General features: G+C 59.9%; 1 protein-coding gene across 1 annotated transcript in view; it reads right to left on the bottom strand.

Annotated features, from left to right (window-relative positions):
- Positions 1-18310, bottom strand: part of PHF21B (PHD finger protein 21B) — a 42163-nt gene that overhangs the window by 11628 nt on the left and 12225 nt on the right. The window contains exons 3-4 of the mRNA XM_040988362.1: positions 5344-5436; positions 3362-3712 (exon numbers count right to left, since the gene is read on the bottom strand). Of these exons, the coding sequence (XP_040844296.1) occupies positions 3362-3712; positions 5344-5436 (444 nt within the window). The remainder of the gene's footprint in view (positions 1-3361; positions 3713-5343; positions 5437-18310) is intronic.

Raw genomic sequence — 18310 nt, forward strand, 5'->3', positions numbered from 1 at the left:
GGGGGGTGGGGGGAGCACTGGAGTACAGGTGGCCACAATGACCCGTTTTTCTCCACCTTCCGGAAGGGCCCTTTTAGGCTCACTGGGGTCAAGGAAGGAGGAGAGGGGCTGCTGACCCCACTCACACCACTGGGCACCCCCAGGTCAGGCACCTCCACCACCACGCTGGGCCACTGCAGGTCTGGCCAGGCCTCCGCTGCTGCCAGGGCTCCGGCCAGCCCGTCCCTGCACCTGGACTGTATCACTGTGTCTTTGAAGAGCGTCCATCCTTTCACGACCCGGGGACAATAAATTCATGGGGCAGCTACCAGGAATTGGCTGAACATGAGCCTGCTTCCCCTAAGATCATGGGTGACTTGTGAATCTGAGGCCCCAAACTACAGAGAGAAAATGGATTCTGTTTTCTGGCTGGCTTAAAGAAAAGCCCTTTGCTCTTGTGTGCATGTGTGTCAGACTGAAAACTCCACAATCCCCACGTGAGAAAAACAAATCCGCTTCTGGTATTCACAGAGGGAAACACGGTGCGATCTGTACTAGTCAGAGAGGCAAAGGCTCTGCTCCAGTGAGTGCCACACTACTGGAGGAGGGCGGAAACACTCGGTCCTCCGTGGCCCTGGAGGGACCAAGACGACAACGAGGCACCTGCGAAGTGAACAGGAAACACGAGCTGCAAACGCCAGGGCAGCTGCGAGCAAACGTCCGGGCTCAGTCCACACACACCACTCGGCATCACACACCTCGGCAGGTCCCTGCCCCTCGACCACGGCCTGTGACACCTCACAAGGCTTTAACAATCACCCACAGGGGCAGGGGTGCGCGGACACACACAGGTCACACTGCACTCCCACAGACCACACACGCATGCTGGGCTCAGCGTGTGCACACACACACACACACACACAGGTCACACTGCACTCCCACAGACCACACACGCATGCTGGGCTCAGCGCGCGCACACACACACACACACACACACACAGGTCACACTGCACTCCCACAGACCACACACGCATGCTGGGCTCAGCGTGCGCACACACACACACACACACACACACAGGTCACACTGCACTCCCACAGACCACACACGCATGCTGGGCTCAGCGTGCGCACACACACACACACACACACACACACACAGGTCACACTGCACTCCCACAGACCACACACGCATGCTGGGCTCAGCGTGCACATGCGCACACACACACACACACACACACACACAGGTCACACTGCACTCCCACAGACCACACACGCATGCTGGGCTCAGCGTGCACATGCGCACACACACACACACACACACACACACACACAGGTCACACTGCACTCCCACAGACCACACACGCATGCTGGGCTCAGCGTGCGCACACACACACACAGGTCACACTGCACTCCCACAGACCACACACGCATGCTGGGCTCAGCGTGCGCACACACACACACACACACACACACACACAGGTCACACTGCACTCCCACAGACCACACACGCATGCTGGGCTCAGCGTGCACATGCGCACACACACACACACACACACACACACACACACAGGTCACACTGCACTCCCACAGACCACACACGCATGCTGGGCTCAGCGTGTGCACACACACACACACACACACACAGGTCACACTGCACTCCCACAGACCACACACGCATGCTGGGCTCAGCGCGCGCACACACACACACACACACACACACAGGTCACACTGCACTCCCACAGACCACACACGCATGCTGGGCTCAGCGTGCGCACACACACACACACACACACACACAGGTCACACTGCACTCCCACAGACCACACACGCATGCTGGGCTCAGCGTGCGCACACACACACACACACACACACACACAGGTCACACTGCACTCCCACAGACCACACACGCATGCTGGGCTCAGCGTGCACATGCGCACACACACACACACACACACACACACAGGTCACACTGCACTCCCACAGACCACACACGCATGCTGGGCTCAGCGTGCGCACACACACACACACAGGTCACACTGCACTCCCACAGACCACACACGCATGCTGGGCTCAGCGTGCGCACACACACACACACACACACACACACACACACAGGTCACACTGCACTCCCACAGACCACACACGCATGCTGGGCTCAGCGTGCGCACACACACACACACAGGTCACACTGCACTCCCACAGACCACACACGCATGCTGGGCTCAGCGTGCGCACACACACACACACACACACACACACACACACACAGGTCACACTGCACTCCCACAGACCACACACGCATGCTGGGCTCAGCGTGCGCACACACACACACACAGGTCACACTGCACTCCCACAGACCACACACGCATGCTGGGCTCAGCGTGCGCACACACACACACACACACACACACACACAGGTCACACTGCACTCCCACAGACCACACACGCATGCTGGGCTCAGCGTGCACATGCGCACACACACACACACACACACACACACACACACAGGTCACACTGCACTCCCACAGACCACACACGCATGCTGGGCTCAGCGTGCGCACACACACACACAGGTCACACTGCACTCCCACAGACCACACACGCATGCTGGGCTCAGCGTGTGCACACACACACACACAAACACACAGTCACACCGCAATCCCATAAGCTGCACACGAGCTCCTCAGTCACAGGAAGGTGGGGCAGGAGCCTCAGGCTAGGGACACAGGACACCAGCCACAGGCAGAACGGTCCCGTGGACCCTACGCTGGAGACAAGGGGCACGGGAAGCTAGATGGCCGGTATGTACACCTCCAGCCTCCAGTGAAGCCCCCACCCAGAGCCAGCGCGCTGCAGGGGAGGATCTCAGCTGTCCACTCACAAAGCTCCAGACTCCTTCACTGTACCTGCAAGTGCTGGCCACCAAGGCTGGGCTCTCCTGGCCCATGTTCAGCCACTCCGAGGAGCGCTAACTCCTGCCCGAGCACTGGCCGTCACGCCTTCAGCCCATCACAGCTGTGTTCGCTCACGGCCCTGAGTGCACGCGCTGGTCGGTCACTCCCACGGCAGCCATACCGCCAGGAGCTGGGTCACTTCCTCCTTGACCTGCACCCCAGCCACTCACGCAGGGACTTCCCCCCTTCACTACCTGTTCACACGCACCTTGGCCGCTCATTCAGACCCTGTCTGTCCCTGCACCATCTGCTCACACCCACCTTCACACCCACCAGCTTGCAGCCTCACCCTCTCACACAGCTTCCCCCTCATGCGGCCCCCACCTGGCTGCTCCAGGCCCCGAGGGCTCCTGGGGATGGGTCAGCGGCCCCCCACCTGGCTGCTCCAGGCCCCGAGGGCTCCTGGGGACGGGCCGGTGGGCACCCACCTGGCTGTCGGCACTGATGAGCAGGGGCTGGACTTTGGTGCTGTCATGGACCACGGACACGGTGGTGCTGGGGGCAATGGTGGCAGCATTGCTGGGGGAAGTAGAGATGATGGCATAGGCCACCCCAGCACTGCTCAGCGGCGAGGTGATGGCAGTGGGCTCGGTGAGGGCCTGGGGCTGGCTTCCGGGCGTTGGCACATGGCTGACGGTGTTGTTGGCAGTGGGGAGGGCAGGGCTGGGGTTCTTGATGCTGACCACGGTGGCCTTCTGGAAGGCTTGCGGTTGTTTGGGTGGCCGGTCCCGGCCAGGAGTAATGGGGAGGCTGTCAGGAATCAGTGTCTTTGGCCTAACCTGGGAGGAAGGGACAGGTGCAAGTCAGACACATAGATGGACACGGGCGAAGGGGAAGCTCTGAGCAGGGCTGTCCCTCAAGAGAGGCCATGGGGTCCACCCAGGGTAGTCCAGAAGGCAAGACCTTTGGCCCGGCCCAGCCCAGTCCCAGTGGCCCAGCCCCAGCACCCAGAGCCCCAGTTCAGTCCCAGAGCCCCAATCCCAGCCCCCTTACCCCAGCCACAACCCAACCCTAGCCCAGTCCAGCTGAGGGAGAAGCCACAGAGGCACAATCCTAAGGCAAAAACTAGGAAGAGTCCTGGGGACCTCCGGGTGCTGCCCAGTTCTGCTTCCTGGTCAAGGGAGGGGAGTGGGCAGCAAGGAGGCGACGATGAGCACCCAGGGCAGAGGGCGCCTGTATGTCCAAGAGTGTGTGAGAGTGTCGTCTCTGGGCACACGTGTGAGTTTGTGTGTACACCCAGAACAGCACCCTGGGGTGCACCCAGAACAGCACCCTGGAGTGCAGGCAGGGCTGAGCACTTGTCCAAGTGAGAAAGTAAGTAGAGTGTCAGATCTCCCCCACAAACCACAGACCTGGACTAGCTCCGTCCAGCCTTCCCCACAGCCAGCCAAGGGAGCCCGACTCCACTAGCCTTACACCCAAGCCCCACCAGCACCCACCGTCCTTGAACCCGAGCCCCCAGCACCCATCAGCCTTGTACCTGAGCCCCCCGCAGCACCCACTGGCCTTAGACCTGGGCACCCTAGCACCCACTGGCCTCTCTGCTTGCCTGCCCCAACCACTAGGGCATAGAAGAATGACACTGGTCTCACCGCCATGCCTGCACTCCCTGCTCACCACACACCTCCTTTTGGGGTCCTCCCTCCCCTGTGGCCTGTGTCAGATACCACCTCCTCCAGGAAGCTCTCCTTGACCTGTATGCCATAGACCTCCTCGGGGCTCCTGCCTCCCCTGTGCACCCTTCTCGCAGGCCCAGTCTCCCTGGATTCCCAGAGTGTCTCTTCTCTTGGGGCAGGACAGGTGGCACTCGAGGGAAGCTGGCCCATGGACGAGCTTTGCGGCTGCCGCCCTGCTCCACCCCCAGCAGCAGCACCTGCCTGGTCCCCTCCTCCGCCCTGAGCAGGCTGGAGCCGGCTGTTTCTGCAGCAGCTCACAGGGCGTGGAGGACTGTGAAGCAGGTGCTCAACAAAGCTGAACCCTGGGCACTGCCAGGCCTCTGCACCCACGGGATATCTCAACTCAGTCCGCTCAGTCACTGACGGGTGACCCACGTCGGTGATTCATCCTAAGCGTGTGGCCCAGCGAGGTGTCCCTGCACCTGAACCAGGGCACATGGCCCTGCCTGTAACGAGTCACCTTATCCAGAACGTATCTGACAGACATGAGTTACACAGTGAGCCACTACAGGACATGGTGCCTAGGGAAGGGTGGGGGGCAGCTGATGCCTCCTGTTCCAGCCGAGCCGGGGTCTTCCTCTGGGAAGCACACCTGCACGTGGCCAGCGAGACCCATGTCCTCACCGCACAGGGTCCCCACGTCGCCTGGAAGGAGCAGGCAGAGGGGGCAGGGAAAGGCCCAGAGTGAGATGGCGGGCACCCAGGGACAGACTGTGGGCCCTGGCCACACTCACCTGAGGTAGCACGGCTGCTCCTTGCCCGGCCAGCCTCTGCAAGGAGCTGACCTGAGGACCCGTGACAGGCACTGCAGTAATGGCGCCCAGAGCCTGGAGAGGGAAGAGAGAGGAATGCTGAGGCTGCAGGCAGTGAGCCGAGCCGGACCCCGGCCCTCCCCGCCTGGCTGAGCCAAGGTAGGCATCCCAAAGCTGGCAGATTTTACTGTTTCGTTTCTCGATCACAACTCAATGTGATCTATAGACAAGAAAGAAATTGAGACTCTAGAGAAAGACAATGACAGTTGCTGCCCAGCCAGGGAACGGAACCTGTGCCATGCGGACTGAGGAAGTGAAGCGAGTTCTGCCAACCGCCAGGGGGCATCCCAGATCACACACAACCTGCATAATCCACGTTTTGTGTTCCAAAGACGTGTTGATCTGAGAGACAGAGTTAGCTACATACATCCTCTGTTCTCTGGTTCACTCCCCAAAGAGCTGCAGCAGCTGGGGCCGAGCCAGACCCAGGCCAGGAGCATGCAGGGGCCACAGACTTGGCACACCTTCTGCTACTTTCCCAGGCGTATCAGCAGGGAGCTGGACCAGAAATGGAGCAGTGGGGACTCAAACCCCACACACGGTAGATGGGCGAGCCTTTGAGCCTGAATGGTTCACTCATGAGTGGTCATGGCAGATAAGATCCTCAGACACGTCCCGGACGGCTGCTCCCTCCCAGCACCCAGCCTCACCCAGGTCTCAGCCTGACTGGGCCAGCCCCCTCATCCTGAAAACCCTCCCAATTCACAAGCCAGATGGAGCTTCTCCAGCAGGGGTTGACTTCTGCTCTGGGACGGGATTCATCGGCCCGGCAGACATGGTCACCTTGGCTGAGAGCGGAGACACACCCAGCACCGTCATGGCAGAAGGAGGGGTGACAGAGTCAAGGACCACTGCAAATTACCCCTCAAGTCACCAAGTCCGTGGGGCAGCCGGGGAGGAAGCTGCGAGCACACCACAGGCAGGACCCGAGGGCTGGACAGGGGTTGTGTCTGGGATTCAGATCCCGCCTGGCAGCTGCACGTGGCCACAGGGCATCTCTCAACTGGTTCTTTGCAGCCGGAAGGGCACTTGTTGATGCCCACGGCCACATGGTGCCTGGAGCAGACCAGGTGCTCCCCAGCCCTTGGCAGAGGGAGACCTAGAACCTGACTGCGCCAAAGGTGCAGCCGAGCAGTGAGAACGCAAGAGGGGCTACGTGTACCTGGAAGCCAGGCCACCCCAGGGCCCTGCTTTTGGTCAGCCTGACCAGATGAAAATGCCAGCGGGACCACTCCTCCTTCCTGGTCTCCAAGAGAGCACATATTCACACCCCCTGCATGATCAGGTAAGACATACGTGCTGTCAAGGTGGGTGTGGTGGATGTGGCTATACCTGAGCCCATCTGCTGCCTGGGCCTTACCTGGGCCTTGCCTGAGCTGCAGGCCAGCGTGAAACCCTGGGGAGGCACTGGCTCCCAGCTGGCCCCAATCCTGCACCCATGGGTGATGTCCTCCTTGTCGCCCCTACTCCACCTGGGCCAGCTCCTCCACTGGCTACTGACCCTCCCCATACCATCCCTGTGCCCATGGTGCAGCTGCCTTGTCTAACCCATGACCTTGACCCTCTGTGGACCGAATGCCTACCTGGAGACCAGCCCTGGGGCAACCAATACATTAGCCCCTAAGGAGAGGTGTGGGAACTGTCCATCTCCCAGCTCTTCCCCATGGCGCCATCAGGCTGCTGGAGGGCATGCATGGCCTGACACTCTCTCCTTCCTGTCCCCAGCTGAGTTCATGGCCCATGCCAGTGCCTGGTGTCATCAGACGAGGGGGCCTGGGTCCCCCTGAGGGAACCTGGAACTAGCAACAGGCCATGGCTCCAGCCAGTGCGTACCCACACACAAACACACAAACATCCCATTTGCTGCTTTTCTTCCCACTGTGTCCAACTTGGGGATTGTCCCTGACACCTGAACACCGGCCAGACTCAGCTCACCAGTTCTCCCACAATACCCAGGGGCCTAGCATGCTACAGACACCCCCAAACGTGGTCGCCAGGCCGGTCTACGACCATGGCCAGCTCCACACAACCCCTTCCTGGACTGGGGTGAGCAGGCACTCAGGCCCCGCAGAGCTTTCTCAGACAGGGAAAGTGGGGGTCCCATGACAACAGCCTCTGTGGCCCCCACTGGCCAGGAGTGCTGGGGTGGGGGCCGCCTGAGTGACCCCAAGTGTACTCCAGTGGTCCCCTGGCCCTCACATTTCCTCAGGCCCCAAGCTCCTTTGCCACGTCCTTCCTGCGTTCTCTGCTTTAACATCTCAGTGGGTGGCTGGCAGATGAGTGGCCTCACGGCCCCTGGGATGACAGGAGGGGAAACTGAGGCACATGCCAGGCTCACCTAAGTGCAGCTAAGAGAAGATAACCATGAGGTAGGCCCCCGTTGCTGAAAGCAGACCCTCTGCATGGTTGTTGGGCTCTGGGCTCCAGGGAGCCCTCCACGGACCCCTGGGTGCCAGTGGACATTCTTGATCACAGACCCCATTGGGATGTACAAGCCAGCAGTCCCTGGATCCAGGAGATGCAGGCAATGGGATGGCTGTCGAAGGCAGGATGGGGCCTGCTCCCAGAGGACACACCCCGCGTGCCCCGGGCACCCATCACCACATAGGCCAGGGCCTGGCCGGCCTCCCGGGAGGTGCTGGCCCTCTGCCTCCCTCCCCCCGCCCACTATTCAGAGCTGTTTGTGTACCCTGGGGCTCGGTTTCCTCATCTGAGAAATGGGACTGCATCGTTTCTCGGTTTCTGCTATCTCCTGACCCCAACTCTGATGGATGGACAAGGCCCAGTCTGGGTGCCAGAAGGCATCTGAGGGGGAGTGGGCAGGCCGGGGCTAAGATTGAACCAGGACAGGATTCAGTCTAGAGAGTGTAGTTCTCCAGGATGGATGGGGGTGACAGGGCTTGGGGGCGAGGAAACCAGGCTTCTGCAGGCTGGGCCTTCACTCCCCAGGGTGGGCCCCAAGCTTCCACACCATGCACCTGTAGCCTTCACTGACCCCTTCTGTGTCCAGGGGGATACCCAGAGTGCGTCTGAAAGCCCAGGAAAGCGCTCAGCACCCTGCTGCTCCCAGGCCTCCTCCAGGTCCCATGTCACAGTCGTGAAGGGGAGGCTAGGTACCCACAGTGACACAGTCCTCACCTCTGCTGCGGCCCTGGGCAGCCCACCCTGCCACTAGGACCAGGATGGGCGTGGGGGTCCTCCACAAAGCTGGTGGCTACAGCAGCTCTTCTTGGGGGTGCTAGAGGCGCATGTGGACTCAGATTCTCAGCCCCCAGCCCCTGCTGGGACCCGGGCACAGCAGAGGCTGCCCATACCTGCAGGCTGCCCAGTGCCACCCTGGGGAGAGCTGGGGGTAGCAGCAGCCCCTGTGGCTGCAACAGGGGAAATTGAGAGGTGAGATGCTCTCACAGACAGACGACCTGTGGCCCGCCCTGGCGACCCTGACCGAGCCAGGCCTCTCAATGCCTGGCCACCCTTCATCACAGAGCCAGGAAACAAGTGACTCGTCTACCCTGACATTCACAGCCCTTTCAGCCGCTCTCCAAGTGCACAGCGGTTTAATTAACTCGAAAGGATGTAATTTTGTGCTACTTAGCGGGAAGCACATGTTCTGAGAGGCGTCCTGTCGTGGACGAAGGATGGGGGCTGCAGTCCTGAGGGTGGGCACAGCACAGCCACGAGGTCCCCCGACAATCATGGGGGACAGGAGTGGATGCCCAGGGAAGGGTTTGGGAAACTTACACAGGCAGGTTCAGTGCTGTCTGCCACGGTTCTACTGGAAAATAAAAACTTTCTTAAACAAAACTGAACCCAAGGATGCTGGGGGGCCACCACTCCCACTGAAGCAGAGGACAGGGGGTCATGAAGATGGGGCCTGGCTGGACAGGGCTGGGGACCCCGTTCTCCTCTGGAAGGACCCTGGGGGACGCCAGGATCAGCAGCAAAGGCAAGCCAACAGGGACCACCTGCCAGGACTGGGGAAAATGACAGAAAAGATGGGGGCCTTTACCCCCTTCTTCCTGCGCCCTCCGAGAGCACCTCATCCAGGGACCTCGGCCCCAAGACCATCCCTAAGCTGTGAGAAGGCCACCACCACCGGGCAGGCAGCTTCCAAACAGACCACAGCAATAGTGAACCCGAACTGACAGCAGAGCCAGCAACTACCTCCAGACCTCCATGGAATAAACAGTCATCTACAAACTCTAATTTGCACATGCCAACACGTTGTCAGCCAAGCCACACTCCCACCGACCCTGGCCTCATCATCCCGCTGCCTCCGATGCCCCGGAATCTAACTTAGGGGACACGCCTGTGCAGATGCCAGATGATGGCCAAGGACCAGCTCCTCCACCCCGAGAGGTCCCCCTCCCATCGAGAGACATGGCGGTGACAGGAGCGGGACTCGGGTCCTCCCAGCCTCCAAGCTAAGGGCATTCCACTGTCTAAAAATGGAGGCGCAGCCGATGGGTCCTGAGCAACGCCTACACCCAGGCAGCCACCACCCAGTCCCTAAAGGGCACATGCCGGGTCTGATTAACAAGCAGTTGTCTGGGCCCATAGTTAGGTCCCTCTGGTGTACATGCCCTGTGCCAGGCCACAGCGTGCAGAGTGTAGGTTTCTGCCCATGGAATGAGGCCAGGGTTGTAAGCTCGTGTTGGCTACCACAGCACAAGCCCCACGGGGATACAGGAGGAAGAGGTCCTGCCAGCACAGGCACAGCACCTCCATGTCCAGACAGGGTCCATAACCTGGGGAGCAAGTACAAGGGTCGCAGTGGGCAATGAGGACAGGCTCCAATGGGCTCGGCAGGGCGCCCCGTCAGCCCTACACTCGGCATCCTCCCTGACGAACGGCCAGAGTACCACTCAGATGGTCCTCCCTTCCCTGTGCTGCCACCTGAATGTGCCCTCCATAAGTCAGAGTGTCCCTACCCCAGGCCAAAGGGCCTGGTGCTGGCCCCTGCACCTAACCAGGTTGACCCTGCCCTGCCCTGCCCCCAGGCCTCAGTAGCCCCGGGGCCTCCTCCCGCTGCTGCCCTAATGCCCATTCCCTCTGGCAGATCCCACTGAGGCTGGGACCACCACATTTCTTTGCAACTCACCAGCTCCTTCAGCCCCACTGACTGGCAGCAGAGAAGGAGGGAAAGTCACAGACAGCCAGATCATGTGTCTCTGTGTGCCAGCACCCCCAGTCCAGCTTGGGGACACTCCTGCTTATGGGGACACGCTGGGGCAAGGACCCCACTAGCCACCAGAGCTGCGTGCACCCCAACACTAATTCAGGACACTCATTCAATGTCCTGCGTCAGGCCTGGGAGACGCAGGGCTGAGCCAAAGCCAGCCTCGTCTTCCAGGGTTTGGAGAGGAGTGTGCGTAGACCTGCCCCCAGACATCTGTGGGAGGGTTCGGCCAGCAGGACAGTGAAAGAAATGGGAATGGCATGGACAAGACCTGCCAGGGGAGGTGCCCGCGGGCCCCAGAGAGCTGCCCGTGGGGTCGCTGCTCCCGTTGTCCAGTCCAGTCCAGGCTGAGAGCCAGAGGCCCAAGAGCAGTCACAGGACCCCAGGTACACGGGGGTAATCCAAGCCCTTGATGGGCACAACCTGGTGACAAGCCACTCATCTCGATCCATGGGACACCCAGGAGAAGTGAGGCTATGAGCTGGTGGAGCTGCAGGGCCACCGTGCTGGCTCGGTCCTCTATGGCCTCCTGGAAGACCCAGTGACTGGCAACAGATATGGCTGCCCCGTGCCCTGGGCTCTTCTCCTGGCACACTCCAGGGAGCTCCTCCTCTCCATTCCTGGCACTTCATGCTGTGCGCAGTGCACTTCTCCACTGAAGGACAACCACTGCCACAGAGACACGGAGGTGACTGCTGCCACCCTCCAGCCAACACACAGTGTCTGACACAGAGCCACCCGGAGCAACAACCAGGCAAGGTCCTGCCATGATTTTCCCTCTGCCATTCCACTCCACCTGCCTCTCTGCATGAAATCACTCAGCTTCTTGTGAGCGATTTGGGTCTCCAGGCACCCGAGAAGCCATCGCTGCCATCCGAGTCGTCATCTGATCCAAGACACCTACACCAGCCAAGCACCGAGTGTGTCCAGTCAACCAGGCCGGGGCACTCCAGTCCCTCCCACTCTGTACTTCCAGGTCCTCTCCACGGCAGGGAGGGGTGAGTCCAGAATGAGAAGGTAAGGAAAGATGGAGTCGGAATAGGTGCATCCCAGCTTCTAGGCCAGACTAAACCCAGGTGACCACAACAGGGACCGCCACACAGCAGTCCAGCCATGTCAAGCCGCAGTGGACAGAGGGTAGCACTGGCCAGTTAGTCCTAAATCAACTGCACCATGCCCTGATGGCCAATGGGGTGCCCAGGGCCTGCCAGTGTTCTGAGCACCAAATCATTAATGCCCCTGCAGGGGGGAGCTGGCAGAGCGCTTCCTGGAAGCCCAGGCGATTCCATGCCCTAGCCAGAAGACGCTGGACATAACACAAAGCCCAAGGTAGGTGTGGCCAAGGCCAGGCTCTGCATAGGAAAGCTTCTGCCTGGGAGGGAAGCTGAGCAGGATGGACAAAGAGGAGGGCTCAGGGTGTAGGTGCTGCCCCTCGGGCGCTGACTGATGGGACACAGCCCATACCGTGGCCTGTGCGTCAGGAGGCGGCAGCCCTGCTGAGTCCATCTTTCTGTCATTACTCAGCGCTGAAGGATGCCGAGTGGGATCAGACAGGAGGTCACCTCCCATCTACCACCTCGGCAGCCCAACAAGATGGGTCCAAATGAAATCTAACACTTAGGGAACCTGTCAACACGGGCTGGTCACGCAGGGGGCAGTCCTGCATGCAACAGCAGGAACCCATGTACAGGCAGTGTCGGACCTTAAGCCTACCACACGCTGCCTGGAGGACCCTGTTCCAACAGACCTTGACCCTGAAGCTGTGGGAAAGACGCTGGGACCCCTGGTTGGGCCACCCAGGACAGTGGTCTCCACTTTTTGGATTCCATCTGGGACACACAGAAGGTAGGGAAAAGAATTAAGAGCTGGGGCTGGGGGCTCCCACTGCCTCGGCTGACCTTGTCCCCACGTGAGCCCAGCCCAAAACACCATCTCCCCGACAGCACAGTCACATGTGCCCTGCGAGTGCCATGAGGACACACACCGGGGTGACCAGGTCTCAGCACCTGAGCTCCATGGGTGAGGTCGGTCACCTGCAGCTCATGGCGGCAGCAGCCATCAGTACCTCCACGGGGCAACAGGTAGCAGGAGCTGTGGCCGGCTCACCACAACAGCCAAGCGGCCTGCTCTAGGACACTCTGTTTGCTTATTCATTCATTTGTATTTGCTTGGAGGACAGAGTGACAAGCCACTGGTTCACTCTCCAAACGCCTGCAACAGCCAGAGCTGGGCCAGGCTGACAAGGAGCGCCAGGGGCACACGGGTGGCAGGCCGACAAGGAGCGCCAGGGGCACACGGGTGGCAGGCCGACAAGGAGCGCCAGGGGCACACGGGTGGCAGGCCGACAAGGAGCGCCAGGGGCACACGGGTGGCAGGCCGACAAGGAGCGCCAGGGGCACATGGGTGGCAGACACCCACGTGCCTGAGCTGTCACCGCCAGCTGCCACCAGCAGGAAACAGAAGTAGAAGCAGAGATAGGACGAGAGCTCAAGATCCTCCCCACGGGATGTCCCAGCACCACTGCGCCACTATGAGTCCCCAATACTCTTTACACTTCAATCCTTATAAACTTTCTGTAACTGCTTCAGATTTATAAGGAGTTCCCAGACACCCCAAGACCAGTTTCCTCACAGTTAACATTTAAAAAAAAATGTTTATGAAATTTTTTTAATTTAAAAATTTTATTTTAAAAAGAGAGAAAATCTTCCATCTGCTGGTCCACTCCCCAGTGGAAGCAACAACCCGGACTGGGCCAGGTGGCTAGTCCGAGATGCAAGCAGCCAGCACCTGCTGGGCACTGCAGCATGCCATCCTCATCCCAGCAGAAAGATGGAAGAGAACCCCTGCTAGGTCATCCTGCCTCCCCAGCAGCTCAGCCCTGGCCAGCCCAACTCACATTGCCCCACTATCACCACCGCACAGACTACCCCCAGGTCACACAGCCCTATGGGGACCAGCCCCAGTTCACACCCTCCCCATTATCACACACACCCCACTCCACAGGGACCAGCCCAGCTCACATACACCCCATGGGGAACAAGCCATGTAAGCTGTCCATGGTGCTGAACCAGCCAGCCCGGCCCAGTGCTCTTCCCGCCAAGGCTCTAGTCCCTTCCTCACCCAGGAGAGGGTGCTGACTGGTTCGTTTAATTTCATTTAATTTCCAGGATTTATTCCTGTCAGGAAACAAACTTCGAGAACCTGGTCTGTCTGCAGTGCTGCACGTGTGTGCCAAAAGGGGCATCATGTTGCTTTGTGAGTGATTCTGTTTGCTGTGAATGCCTGGCAGATGTTCCAGGAGAGACATGAAGTATGTACCTGCTGTGTCCATGCAGGGCTGTACAGGGCCTGGAGTCATGACCTCACCCCGCAGGGCTGTACAGGGCCCCGAGTCATGACGACCTGACCCCAAAGGCTGGTGTTTCGTTGTCCCTCGGAATGTTGCCTGATTCTTTTCTTCCCACAGGAGAGCTACTTCTGCTTGGAACTGTTCTGGGTTACTCTGACTTTGTGGAAGCTCAGCTAATCTGTGCTCCGCATGCCTGCTTTCCCACCTCTTGCATGGTTTTTGTAAAAGTATAAAAACTCTGCTTTCCTTGTTTTGGCATGTCATTCTGAGAGATGACAGCCACCCTGCCACAACAGTAAAAATTCAGTTCTGTTTGGCCTCTCATGTTCTCCATTAACTTGTCTCCAACACTACTGAACAGGATCAGAGACATTTTGTGTTGCTCAGTGCTCAAGGGCTTCCACAGCCTCCAATGCCGCCGCTGCACGTGGGCTGCCTGCCACGCTCTCCTCCACGCTGCTGCTGCACGTGGGCTGCCTGCCACGCTCTCCTCCACGCCACAGACATGAATCTTTTCCACTGTTTAGCTTCGGCAGCTGGGCCACCCTGGTTTCCTCGTCCACCAGTGCAGGAGCATCCAAGGCAGACGCCGGGCTGTGGGGTTGTAAGGCTGTAGAACACAGCATCCTCCCATAGCTGCACTGGTTGGCTGGCAGCTGCTTCTACAATCTTCCCTCTGCCCTGCCCTCAACCCTAATTGGCGACCCTCCGCATAGACCAGAGGGGCCATTACCTTGCCACGTTGCCCCTTGCATTCCCAACACTGCACTGTCCCAACCTCTCCTTTTTCCCCTCCTGGAAGGCCACGGACCAGTGTGGCTGTACTCTGAGGAGGCAGGGGTGTGTGTCTCCTACTGGGTGGGAGTGGGGGAATGGACAGACCAGCCTGTGTGGGCTCTGCGGAGAGCCCTGGTCTGGAGACTTGGGCGAGGCAGACAGAAATGCAGGCGAGTGTATCTTCCCAGCTCACAGACCCCCCTCCCGCCCCAGCAACAAATCCCAGGAAGTGTTTCTTCAAGCTTTGCCCCTCTCCAACCCTGCACCCCATCACAAGCGCTCAAGGCTCCAGAAATCCATGCCTGGCTCTCTCTCAGCTTTCCGCACAATGCTGGTAGTGAGTCAGTGCTGGTCTGCGACCTGGACCATCCTCCTGGTGGCTTTGGGGGCAGTGGGAAGCAGGAAGAGCTGCCCCTCTGAGCAGCCCTGGCTCCTGGGGTGCACCTGCATGAGGGATCAGCAGCCAAGGCCACCTGAGACACCAGTGATGGGGCCCCATTTCCCCTGAGGCTGTCATGGTCTCTGATGGGTTCTGAGATGGTCCCAGGGATTAGAAGGTGGCTGTTGGCAGGAGGGGAGCTGCCTGCACACTGGCTCCTCCTGCAGCCTCTGGAGGGACCCCTGGAGGCAGAAGGGAGGCCTGGTCCTCCCCTTGCACCCTCCTCTCTCTGGGGTTCCCTCGTACTCCTACTCCTGATGGCTTCCAAGACGAGCTTCCTAGCACTCTGCGTCTTCTTTCTCATTGAGCTGAGACACCTGACATGAAAGTAGCCCATCCACTTCACACCCTCCAGAGGCCCTGGGAACACCCACAAGGTCTCACCCTGGCCCCATGGGAGATGGGCACCTTGGTGGGGACTGGTCCAGGGCTGACCGCTGACCAGGGGGTGAGATCTGCAGGAGCTGGGCTAGGGCAGAAACCTGTGAGGAGATGAGCCACGGCCACTGGGGCTGGCGGCATTAACTCAGGTGGCCTGGAAGTCCTCAGTTCTGTGGACGCCAGGTCCGGCTGCCACCCCAAATACCATGAAGTCACTCTGCATGCACGTGTGCACACACACACACACACTCACACATTGTGGGTGCCAGCATGTATGTATCTCCCAGGGTACTTATTAGCGGCCACTCAGACAGCACCTGGGCCGGGGTCCTGCACCCCCAGGAAGCAATGGCGCTGCCACCCCAGCAGCATGCCATATCAGCACAGCTAATTACTGCTAATTGGAAATATCATCTCTGTCTCATTGTTAATAGTCAGACCTGCTAATGCAATCATGCCGTTCCGCCTTGCTGTGCCAGTCCCAAAGAAACATTCGTGCCCAGGAGAAGTAACTCCCAGCTCTGTCTCTTCTCCAACTCAGCATAGGGTGGGGGGCCTGCGTGAGGGAGGGAGGGGCGAGGAGCCGTCACCCCTAGCTGCCTGAGTTGGGCAGGCCCTGGGTGCTCTCTGCTGGTTGCTGGCTCCAGCAGCCCTGGTTGGGCTGAAGGTTCCTTCCTGGGATGCCCCCAGCCCTCCAGCCCTGCCTTCCCTCACCAGGCTGGACGCCTGGTTCTGGGTACAGATCTGGCTCCACGACTCGCCTGTGCCTCAGCCAGGACCTATGCATGGCAGGTGCACAAGAAACTCTAGCCACACAGCCAGCCAAGAGACAAACCTGTTACTGTCCTCAGGTTGTACATGATGAGCAGACAGGCACTCGGGATGCTGAGGAAGTGCCCAGCACCTGTAGTTCACAAAGGCGGGGCCTGAGAACTGGCCCTGCACCTGTGCTGGCTGCTTGGGGTCATTAAATAACAGCCGCCCTCCCCCCCCCAGGAAGCAACATAGAAATGGGAGGCAGCAGTAATTCCCAGCTCAGCTCAAGGACACGGTGGAGGGAGGCCACTATTGCTAGACTGGAAACTGGCCAAAGATTGACCATGAATGTGACTTGATAGGCAACAGTCACTATGGCAATGCTACCCAAGAACTGACCCGCCCTGCACATGCACTCCAGAGGAGGGGACCAGGGACCCTGAGAGACCCTCCCTCGCCGGCCCCTCCGGCCTTGGCTAAGCCCATCTCCCCATCTTCCACCCTGGCTCTCACCGGGCCCTGCGAGGGCTGGTCCAGACCCAGATCCTTCTCCACTACATTTCTGCCCAAACAAGAGGAGCCTGCCATCCCTGCCAGGGGAACCCAGTGGCCTTCTTGCAGAGGAAGGAGGGGTGAACAGCACAACCCCTAAACTGGCCTTGGAAGGAAATGTGGGGGAGCAGAAAGGCAAGGGCAGCTGTTGCACCTGTGAGGCCAGCAGTGCTGGGCTCATTTCACAGACAAGGAACCAGGGGCTCAGAGCCTGACTGATATTGCAGCTGGGTGTACAGGGCTGCCAGCCGCGTCTGGACAACTCCAGGCCCACCTGCTCCCCACTGCACCCTCCACAGGGCTAGGCAGCTCTGCTGGTCCCTCCACAGCACCCAGCCACACCCGCTTGCCGCGCTGGGCCCCAGCAAGAGCCACGCAGGTCACAGTCGTGACCAAGACATGAGATGCACAAGCCCAGCCGGAGCAGGCTGTCGCCTTCCGTTCATTTCAGACTCTGCGTGTTTCTGGCAATTACTGCTAACAAGGTTGACCCAGGGCATTTAGAATTCAGCGTTGATTTCCATCTGGAAAGCAGCACTGCTTTTCTGCGTGGCTCATTAGAGTGGGAATGTGGCTGCAGAGCCACCGGGCTGCTGGGGAGCAGCCAGCCACCTAGGCCAGTCTGAAGCCACGAGCCAGAAGCTCCACTCGGATCTCCCACGTTGAGGGCAGGGCCCTCTGGGCCATTGGATGCTCCTTCCCATGGTGTACCTGAGCAGAGTACTGGACTGGATGCCAAGCACCCAGGACTCCACCCCCATGGTGCACCTGAGCAGAGAGCTAGCCTGAACGCCGCGGCCAGAACTGTACCCGGGCCCCCTGACACAGGCCTGAACGCCGCGGCCAGAACTGTACCCGGGCCCCCTGACACAGGCCTGAACGCCGCGGCCAGAACTATACCTGGGCCCCCTGACACAGGCCTGAACGCCGCGGCCAGAACTGTATCTGGGACCCCTGACACAGGCCTGAATGCCGCGGCCAGAACTGTACCCGGGCCCCCTGACACAGGCCTGAACGCCGCGGCCAGAACTGTACCCGGGCCCCCTGACACAGGCCTGAATGCCGCGGCCAGAACTGTACCCGGGCCCCCTGACACAGGCCTGAACGCCGCGGCCAGAACTATACCTGGGCCCCCTGACACAGGCCGTGGCACCCCAGGCAGTGATTAGTCATGTACCAAACACCCACCGTACAGTTCACGGATGACCTAGAATGCACAAGAGCTGAGTCCCTTCCACTTCAGAGTGGGAACGGCAGCAGGAGCTAGGAATAAGGGGCCCTGGTAGGCCCAGCACAGGCCGTGTGCCTGAAGAGCCACCCCAACAGCGGGCTGAAGGTGGTGCCACGGAGCTGTGGGGTCCGCCTGCACACTGGGTACTGGCTGCTCGCTGAGGAACAATGTTTGCCATTCAGCAGCACCGGGGCTGACACACAGGAGTGTCTAAATGCCCATGGC

The sequence above is a fragment of the Ochotona curzoniae genome, unplaced genomic scaffold (assembly GCF_017591425.1).
Source record: "Ochotona curzoniae isolate NIBS_2020 unplaced genomic scaffold, NIBS_Ocur_1.0 contig_1014, whole genome shotgun sequence".
NCBI classification, from domain to species: domain Eukaryota; kingdom Metazoa; phylum Chordata; class Mammalia; order Lagomorpha; family Ochotonidae; genus Ochotona; species Ochotona curzoniae.